The 9,911-nt window shown below is 41.2% G+C and overlaps 1 protein-coding gene across 2 annotated transcripts; it reads right to left on the bottom strand.

The window, feature by feature from the left end:
* Positions 1 to 5: 5 nt before the first annotated feature.
* On the bottom strand, positions 6 to 9,101 carry hcls1 (hematopoietic cell-specific Lyn substrate 1). 2 transcript variants are annotated; one of them, XM_084910054.1, is made up of 16 exons: positions 8,990 to 9,101; positions 8,142 to 8,225; positions 7,971 to 8,044; positions 7,229 to 7,352; positions 6,973 to 7,083; positions 5,938 to 5,992; positions 5,740 to 5,850; positions 5,543 to 5,653; positions 5,357 to 5,467; positions 5,217 to 5,272; positions 3,894 to 3,963; positions 3,611 to 3,762; positions 3,326 to 3,532; positions 826 to 982; positions 668 to 736; positions 6 to 455 (listed from the first exon to the last, which is right to left on the bottom strand). In XM_084910054.1, the coding sequence occupies exons 2-16, from the start codon at positions 8,223 to 8,225 to the stop codon at positions 319 to 321; spliced, it is 1,629 nt and encodes a 542-aa protein (XP_084766180.1). In that variant the 5' UTR covers positions 8,990 to 9,101; the 3' UTR covers positions 6 to 318. The 2 variants fall into 2 exon arrangements, with proteins under 2 accessions (XP_084766180.1, XP_084766179.1); XM_084910053.1 differs by having other exon boundaries at positions 820 to 982.
* Positions 9,102 to 9,911: the final 810 nt, after the last annotated feature.

The raw sequence follows: 9,911 nt of genomic DNA on the forward strand, positions 1-9,911 counted from the left end.
AAGCACAGGTTGCCAGGAGGCTTTTATTAGAATAGCAGAGCCATTTCTGGTCATAACCGTGATTACATTGGTAAAATAAAAATCCAGTGAAAGAAATGAAGAATACGGTCATATACCATCAGTTCCTTGCAGAGGTGTACACGTTTGCTCCTGATCAGGTTTGGCCTGATGCTTTTTCAGTCGGCACATTCAAAGCGAAATATTACACAAATCAACTGATTTTAAAAATTTGCTCTGATTTGATTGTTAAATACAAATTCCTCCTCCTGTTCAACAATATCGAAGCTTGTGCAAAAATAGACTTTGGGAGCGTGTTGCTCACTCGATCAGCTGAACGTAAGCGGCCGGGAACAGACCGGTACGTCCGTGACACTGTCCCTTCCACCAGCCCTCGTCAATCATCTCTATGTTGTAGATTATGTCGTCTGGATTAAAGGAGATCTCGTCATCGGCCTCTGTGTGAAAAAAGAAAAGCAAAGGATTTATGCTCACATTTAAAAAGAAAAATAAATACAAACAAAAGCACTTGTGTCACAGCGTCAAAGGCTAAAGGAACACCTGTGCTCACGATCCCCTTTCAGTATGGAAACAAGGCAAACCAAAGTAGCCCAGATCAGCTATTCCACAATGAAACAGAACATCTGAAACAGAAAATGGAGAGTCTTACCTCCCATATAGTCATAAATCGCTATTGCCTTCTGGCCACATGTCAGGTCTTCATAGTCGTTCTCGTCAGCTGGGAGATCAAATATGCGAGATTAATGATCAGTAGCCACGAAAGGGGTCCTGATTAACTCACGGCTTTGCTTAGAGGCAGACCTTTACCCTGAGGAGGAGGAGGAGGGGGATGACCGATGTCTTCATACTCTCCATCATCATCATCCACATCTATTGACCTTTCAGGCAGAGGAGGGGCGCCCGGTTCCTCAAAATCGTCCAAGCGTGGTGGCAAGGCCGGGGGCTCCTCGTATTCTGGTTCCTCCTGAAAACAGCAATGCTCAAAGTCACAGATTTCAAATCCTGAAGGTGAGATGAGTCCCAGTAGCGTGCCAGCATTATATTCAGAGCTAAACATCTGAATTTTGAGATGGACAAAGGGATAATTTGGGAAAAATATGGTGTAATCTTAAATTTACTTCTGGAACCAACTCTTTCTGTTCATCAGCCATCTTTAAATGTCTCCAGGTGCTGATTTAGGATGTTATTTTATTTATTACTTTATATTTTAATTTGGCCTCCTTTAAAAAGCCATGTCTTTGTTCCATAATGTCCGGCATCTGTATAAAATCGAACATAAGGCCAACTTACTTATTTTAGCTTCAATGACAATTTCCATCCTGCGGGTGCAAATGTCTGCATGTTGCTGTCTTTTAAACATTTATGTCCTCAGTGAGAAGCACTGGGACTGTGTGCAACAGGCAAAGGAGTGAAGTCACAAAGCACTGAGAGACGTTGAGTACTCAAAGGTAAATAAGTAGCACTTGTTTAAAATTTCATGAGCATGTTATCAAACATGCTAACTTGTGGTTGTGGCCTTCATTGTGGTGTGATGATGCTCTTCTGCTACCTTTGACTCATAAGTGGAGTTAGATGATTTGTAGTTAAGCATCACAGGTGAGGATAATCAGAAAGGAACCAGTTTCAGAGACTGAATTAGGTTAGTTGCTGAGTTTTGGAGATATCAGCTGTGAAGATGTCTCTCTTCTTACAGCATTTTGCACCACATGGTTTTGCCTTTTTTGTTAAAAAAAAAACCTAATAGCCTCAAAGTCTGCTGTAAACATTTTCACATAGGACCTATTTTCTTTCTGCTTTTCCACATCCACAAACCAAAAACATTCTGCAGAATTATGTTACTACTGACCTGTGAATTGTCCAAGGATAAAAAAAAAGCACCCAACTCACCAATTAGGTGTCTACACGTAAAAGACAACTTAACAAAGAACCAGTTTTAAATGGTGACTTTGCCTAAAAACAAATTTGTCACAAAAACACATAATTTGTCTCCATTTCTTTAATGAATTTATGAAAAATTCCAAAGATAAGACAGTCTGACAGACTTGAATAGTATCTTTGTACCAATAAGGTGATTCCCAAAGAGCTGTTAGCTAAAAACACAGAATATCTTGATAGTATGGTGTGCAGCGTGTCCTTAAAAATTTGAGGAAACTGGAAAAGTGGAGGGCAAAAGAAAAGAAGTGGCAGATCTAAACAACTATCTACAGCAGATGAACAATATCTGAAATACCTGCATACCTGGATAAATCACAATGCACACAACCAAACACTATCAGTCATGGATTGGCATACATGCCAACCCCCCTGATTTTTCCAGGAGAATCCCGAATTTCAGTGCCCCTCCCGAAAATCTCCCGGAGCCACCATTCTCCCGAATTTCTCCCGATTTTCCATCTGGACAACAAAATTGAAAAACCATATCCCAGACTGGCCCAGCCAATGCCAGTCTCCAACAATGGCTACTACTACTGCAGCTACTTAGTTTTAATATTACTCTTATTAATCTTTCTGGGTCGCAAAATAAACTTTTAACATATTTTCAGGCGAGAATGTAGCTGTGTAAACTTCAAATATCTGAGCCGGGGAGAACAACAAACTCCCAGCACATCGTTTTCAAACCCCCGCGGCCTTTTGCTACTCAGGTTAAACATGATATATAAGTCACTTAGATAACTTAAACATGTTATTGTTTGGCCTTTTTCAGTGTTTTATTTGTTCGTGAGTAAATGGGTTTGGCTGAGATTAAAGTTATTAGATTAGATTAGATTAAATAAAATTTGATTAATCCCTCGGGAGGGTTCCTCCGGGGTTTTCACACAGCTGAATAAATGTCAAACAGAAAAGTGATTAAACAGAAGTGTGAGATGGTAGAGAATTTATGCCAGCGTCTGGTTATATTTTAGACAGCAAGGAGCAGACGGCAGAGTTTCACTGCACCGAGAGAGCTCGTGACGTAATTCTGAAGGCTAGACCGCCCAATTTCACCATCGCTCATTTCCGGTTACCCGGCTTTCGGAGGACCCGGCCACTTAGACCACGAAGCCCGGGTCCTCAGGTGGATGCAGCCTCTGAATTTGGACACCCTGCTGTTATAATAACGGTGACATTTAACTTATTTTATCCGATAAATAAACATAGTAAAATTCAAGTTTTTTGTATATATATGTATATGTATACCTATATATACAAAAACATATAAATATATATATATATGTGCATGCTGGAGGAAAGATGGGTGAATATGAGTCCCATGTTTTAAACACGAGTTGTTATTTGGTACATCTGATTTTTCATATGTGTTTCTCACCACCGGCTCCAGCTCCAGCTCCGGCTCCGGCTCCGGCTCTGGCTCTGGCTCTGGCTCCGGCTCCAGCTCCAGCTCTGGCTCTGGCTCCGGCTCTTTCTGAATCTCTGGAGTGCGACGGTGGATTTCTGGTGTTGGCATATCGTCCTCTGGATCAACATGATGAACTGGTGGTACTTGAGATTCCTCCTCTCTTCTTCTTTCTTCCTCCTAAAAGAAAGAACATCAATCACGTGAGCTGAAAACAGCTCACGTTGTAGCTCTTTACATTTTTGCAGCACAGCGTACCTGCTGCTGTCTGCGTTTGGCCTCCTCTCGCTCTCGGCTCTCTCTGGCTTGCCTCCTCGCTCTCTCTTCTTCTGCTTTCTTCCTGTTCTCCTCATCAGAAGCCTTGGCCATATTCTCAAAGCGTGCTTTCAGTTTCCCTGCACCTGCACTCGCTGCATAATAAAATCCAAAGTGAATATGAATGCAGTGCATCATGGAAACCATTGAACAGTTGTGGATTTAATTGCTTGCCAGACAGATGGCAGAGTGTGAGTGATTATGTTGGAGAAACAAATGAACTTACAAGCCTCTACTGGCTGTGTCTTTTTATATGCAGAGGTCGGGGAGTCCATGTCTGTGAAGCCTGCTGCACTCTAGAGGTTAATAATAGAAAGAAAGAATTATTTTTCAGAAGTTTGAATTGTCACTACAGACATGATGTTTCAATAATGACGGTTACAGCTGCAAGAATACTCAAGCAGGCGATTAACTGACTGGCAGGAAATAAATCAAAATTAAAAATTAAAAGCTGGTGGTTTGACAATCTGCTGCCTGTCTGTTCCTGTCAGATCAGGATGATGTACAGGCTATGAAACAGCCTTATTTCAGCTGATGATGTGGGCACATCTGGGCCAATCTGTTACTGGGGACCTCTGATACTCAGGCTAAACCACAAAATAAATGGAGCTAAAAATGTGATCAAAGTCCCAAGAAGCAAGATGTTTGATGGTTTTTTGTTTTTTTTAATGCTTTTGCTTAAGATTAAAAATCTTTTTTTGCAGAAGTTCCTTGGCTAAGATAGGCTGTAGCTGAATCAACAGTGGTTACACAGCAACAACATATACAAAAAAATTATAAATAAAGCATCGGTAACTGTCAGTGTCGCCTCAGGCCAGATGGGGGTGTAGTAAGGTTCAGGCCCACTCACTTAAATCTTTTAACAAGTTGTGCCAAAGGTTCTACAGTGACTTTGAACATAACAAGACATCAGTCTAGTTGTGTCTAAGTACAAGTTATTTAGATATGTCACCACTTTGCAAAGGTCTGGAAGAAGACTCAAACAGTCACCATCTCAATATGAAACAGGCTGGGCTGTAAAGACAAGGGCGGATCTACAGGGGGGCAAAGGGGGCAACTGGCCCAACTACATATAAGGTATTTTTACATACTTCACTGAAGAGGTATGTGCCACCCTAGACCTCTTGCCCTTCCTTTGCCCCCCATGTAAAATTTTCTAGATCCACCACTGTGTGAATACAATAACATCCTTTACCTTTTTGACAGTAAGTCAAATCGGTGAGTAAGATGGGAACAGACCAGCATTGGTCTCATAAATAAGAATGTTTATTCTGGTTATACAGAACAAGCAGACTATTCAGGCTAAGAATAAGATGTACAGTGGTGGAGAAGGGTTTTAAGGTTTTGGGTAGGTATTAAAACATTTTTAAGTTCATTTTATGAAAATGAAAACAGAAATAATCGATGTTAATTCCAACATTTAGCATGTGTGCCTCACTTTTTCCAAAATATTAATTATTCCCCAGATGTTATGGCTACTTTCCATTTTATTCCAGATTAAACAATGAATCCAAAGACAATAATACAGAATTTCATCCTTGATGCTGACCTTATCCATGCGGTCTGCCTGTACGCCATACCGGCCACCGAAACCTGCTGAATAGTCTGAACACAGAAGCACTTCATCAGTGTGATGAATACAGGAAGTCTGTTCCTGTAAATAACACATCCGTGGCTCTCTCCTCTAACCTTTTTGTGACTGATGTTTCTCCGTCTCAGCTTTGTAATCGTACCCCAACGCAGCTTTGTCGACTTTCTCCTTCTCAACACCAAATTTTCCTCCAAATCCCTTTGAGTAATCTGCACAGAATAAAGCAATCAAGTGTCATGAAAAAAACGGTGGCCGAACCTGCAAAAGCTGCAATTTTAACTCACCTTTCTGCGATTGATGCTTCTCTGTTTCTCCTTTATAGTCATACCCCACGGCAGCTTTGTCTACCTTCTCCTTCTCCACCCCGTATTTCCCTCCAAATCCCTTAGCGTAGTCTGGTGAACATAAATTTCAAATGCATAAAAAAGCTAATATAAAGCACATAATATAAAAAGAGACAGTTGCTACAACCTGAACTCACCTTTCTGAGACTGATGCTTCTCAGTCTGACTCTTGTAGTCGTACCCCAAAGCCGCCTTGTCCACTTTGTCTTTCTCGACACCGTACTTTCCTCCAAATCCCTTTGAGTAATCTAAAGCAGTGAGTTATAAGAATTTAAGATTTAGACAAACTTCTGATAGGAGAATAGTGAATGACAGATGCAGGACAGTGGACGTACCTTTCTGAGATCCATGCTGCTGCACTTCTCCTTTGTATTCAAAGCCGACGGCAGACTGCACAAAGATTGAAATCATAATAAATATTAAGCATCGTATGTGTGGAACTTTTCTTACTGAAGAAACTTCAGCTGTGGAACAGGCTCCCAGTGTGGATTAAGGAGACAGACACTCTCTCTACTTTTAAGATTGGGGTTCAAACTTTTCTTTTTGACAAAGCTAATAAATAGAGCTGGATCAGGTGACACTGAAGCCTCACCCACAGATGCTGTAAAGCTGGGGATGCTACAGGACTTCCCATGATGCACTGAGCTCTTCTTTTCCACTGCTGATGCATTTATATGTCACTACTCCATGTCCTCTCCTCTCCTTCCCCTCACACCCCAACAACAGATGGCTGCCCCTCACTGAACCTGCCTCTGCTGGAGCTCTCGTCCCATAAAAACTGAGTCTCATTTCTCTATTTGTCGTAAAAACAGGCTATCATTGATCCCTTTCCCTTTCCTTTAAAGTCAGCTTCTGATTGGCTAACTTTGACCATGTTTAAAAGGAGTATCCACCAGTATATGTAGGTATAATAGAAACAATGGAAAGTATAATAGATCTTGTGTTAACTGTACCGTTCACAGCAGATGGCCGCCCCTCCATGAGCCAGTCTCTACTGGAGGTTTGTTCCAATTAAAAGGGAGTTCTTCCTTCCCACTGTCACCAAAGCACTTGCTCACAGTGGGTCATATGAATGTAGTGATTTTCTTTGTTTTCTTTGTATTATTGTAAGGTCTTTACCTTATAATTAAAGCCCTTTAGGGCAACTGTTGTTGTGATTTGGCGCTATATAAATAAAATTGAATTGAATGAATCCTGTTGTTTGATGGCATAGAGCAGCAGACAGAAACACAGCAGAGAAGGAGACCTCATCATGTCATTTAAATCACATCTGAGTTACAGAATATCAAAGAAAAGATGTTAATGTGGGTGCAGTGTGCTCCCTTTTACTTATTGTTGCCTATTGTGAAAGAGTCTGCTTGTCTTCTCACCTTGTCCACGCGGTCCTTCTGAACACCATATTTCCCTCCGAACCCTTTCGCTGCATCTTTCTGGGAAGAGTGCTTCTCCACCTCTGCTACATAGTCGCTACCCAGAGCCACCTGGACAGCAGAGACACATCCATTCAAACAAAAAGGACACCGTTTAAAGAAATGGTGGGCACAGGGTCGAGGGTAAAGAGGAGTCGCAGTAAATGATAGAAGCATATCACCATAATTCAGATTTCAATGAGAAAAACGTGTTAACCTTGTCCATTCGATCCGTCTCCACTCCAAACTTCCCTCCATATCCGTACGATGCTTTGGGAATGTTCTCCTTCTGCTTCACCTTCTCATGCTCCTCAGTGACCTTGTTTCTGAGCTCTGCAACACTGCAGGGGCCAAAACACATGAATAGTGAAACAGACGGAATTCATGCTATTGCGAACTCAATCACTAACACTGATACACTCATCATGGTAATTTTAAACTGTTAGTATAGTAGTTGTTCCTCTGTTGCTTACTCTTAATCCGTTCCAATATTAAAATCTCTTACGAGTCACAAATTCAGGGTCACAAATGCTCAGAAGCTCTGAGTACATGGATACTGCTAATGGGCGGGTTTTCCCAATAGGGTGGGTCATGTGTCTGTCTAACTAACCACAACACTCGCTTAGAAGATTAATTAAGTTTTCTGCTTGATGAGGATCCACAGCAACTTTGAAGGTTACCAAATATTCATTAACGAGTGAATTGTTGACCCCGAATAAGCCACGATTGATACAAAATCTGTCCCACCCGGTCAGCAGAGGTTTAAATATCACTGTCAAAGAGTTGTCAACATCACCATCATCATACATTATCCATATTAGGAAAGACTCGCGGCCCGACAGCTTACGCTCTGCTCTCACTTCCTCTTCCTGTTGCTGCACAGCACCCACTATGTCCTGAACTCATCTACGTGCACTATAAAAATAATATTTCCAGGAACAGGCTGCACGTCTTTTCACCTGATGTGTTCTTTACGTCCTGAGCCCTCGATGGTTTTGGCCCCCCACCTCTGCTCCTGCTCTGACACGTCATTCTAAAAAACACATAAACACAAAATCAGAAATGATTGACGCGGGGGTGTCTACCCAACCCTCCCTACAGTGACGCTCACTCCAGGAAGTACACAGTACCTCAAAGTCAGGGTCCGTCTCCCAGTCATCCCCCTCTCCAGCCACCTTCATGCTCACATTGTGGCCCACCACTGACTTCCACATCTGGGGGTGGGAGATTAAAACACAGTGAGCCACAAAGGACAGATGCCATAAAGATCAACGACCTCTTTGTGCATTAAAATGATTATTCTCTGTTTAGGTGATCACTAAAAATAAACTAACGCACAACCACAAGCTCTGACCAAACTCTGCTCAAGTCTCAAAAAGGAAGTTATTCTGAACATGATGGTTCATTTCCCCAAAAAGAACATACACTTATCTTATAAAACATGTAACTAAAACACTGAAAAAGCTGCATTATAATATATTATTTAAGAACATTATGCACTGCATATGTTAAAATCATCTTTAATAAGGTGGAAATTAGAGATTTTATGTCGTGAGGGAAGCAGATAATCTAATAAAAATGAAGTCTTTTTCAGTAGCTGGCTACAATTTATCTTTAATTATATTTTTATGCCACTTTTATTGCCATAAATGGTAATTCTAGGCTAGTAATGACAGTCTCAGTAATGCTGGGCTTGTTATTTTTAATATTGGACACACAGTTCAGGTAAACACTGAGTTAAAAGCAGAAAATAGGTTATTCCCGTATTATTTAATCACTTTTATGTCATTCAAATGCTTCGCATCTGAAAACATGAGGCTGTTAAGTCACATTTGTCGCTACTAACGTTTCACTGTGCAGCACTTTAAACTGCGACTGCTTACATCTACTTCCTTAATTTAACGGAAATATTAACAGAGGAAAGTTAGACGCTGGCTTGTTAGTGGCTTCACTTTGAATACAAATATAAGATCTTTACCTTTCAGTTGTTGCGCAGTTTGCCTGTGTTTAGATGAATAATGTGCAACAGTAAGCGGTCCTGCGGGGTCTTCGCACAAGTCGCCGCACTCTAACTGGTGAGGAGTGAACGCGGATCTAGCACACGTGAGCGCGCTTTGGTGAAAATACCTGCACAAGTGTCGCCCCTGTCTGCCCTGGGGATTTAAGAGTTCATACCTGACAGCAGCGTGGCCGTTTTCTTTTATTTTTCATATATAAGCATTTAAATTAATTGTAGTGATTTAAAAAAAATATATATATATATATAGATAGTGAAGTGCTGCATTCAAGTACCGTCCGAAATCAAAGAAAGTCCACCAGACATGCGCTCTTAAACAGTTTTAGGCTTACACAACTTAAAACAGCTGGGAAAAATGATAATGAGCACTCACTTTTGGAGCACTCACTTTTGGAGTCTGTCTATGCCTCAATAATAAAAATGGGGTTGGTTAAAAGCGTTTGCAGTTTCTGCTTGTCAAAACCAATCTCAGAGGGCCACTGGTGCGACATGGGAGGGTAGGTCCTAAAGTATTCGGGAAAAATAATCAATCCCGTTACCAAAAAGCAAGCAATGCATCCTGGTGCATCCTGCTCCTGCCTACCTCCCTATATAACGTCAGCAAACGAAAACGCTCCTACATAGTAAAAGTAATAAAACCAGTTTTAAAGTGAGTCAAACACCTAAAATAAACTAAATCTACAAAAATAATGTCAAGAAACAAAAGCTGTGACCTTATTTGCAAGATTTCTAAGCGTCATTGTGCAGATGTGAGCGTGAACGGCGCATTAAGACTCGGCTGTATTCTCGTGTAATACCACCGAGAGCCACAAGATGGTGCAGTGAGTCAGTGTAACAGGAGGTATGCCGCCATCATTCAAGCTCATCTTAGCTCACAGGTGTC

This window comes from Perissodus microlepis, chromosome 17 (genome assembly GCF_051167445.1).
Source record: "Perissodus microlepis isolate ML-2025 ecotype Zambia chromosome 17, ASM5116744v1, whole genome shotgun sequence".
Lineage (NCBI taxonomy): Eukaryota > Metazoa > Chordata > Actinopteri > Cichliformes > Cichlidae > Perissodus > Perissodus microlepis.

Excerpts from the sequence above, each read along its gene's own strand:
- hcls1 (XM_084910053.1), bottom strand. The coding sequence starts at position 8,225 with ATGTGGAAGTCAGTGGTGGGCCACAATGTGAGCATGAAGGTGGCTGGA. Across the intron at positions 7,353-7,970 it reads GGACGTAAAGAACACATCAG|TGTTGCAGAGCTCAGAAACA; the intron begins GTGAAAAGACGT and ends TGGCCCCTGCAG. Across the intron at positions 5,993-6,972 it reads AGAAGGACCGCGTGGACAAG|TCTGCCGTCGGCTTTGAATA; the intron begins GTGAGAAGACAA and ends ATCTTTGTGCAG.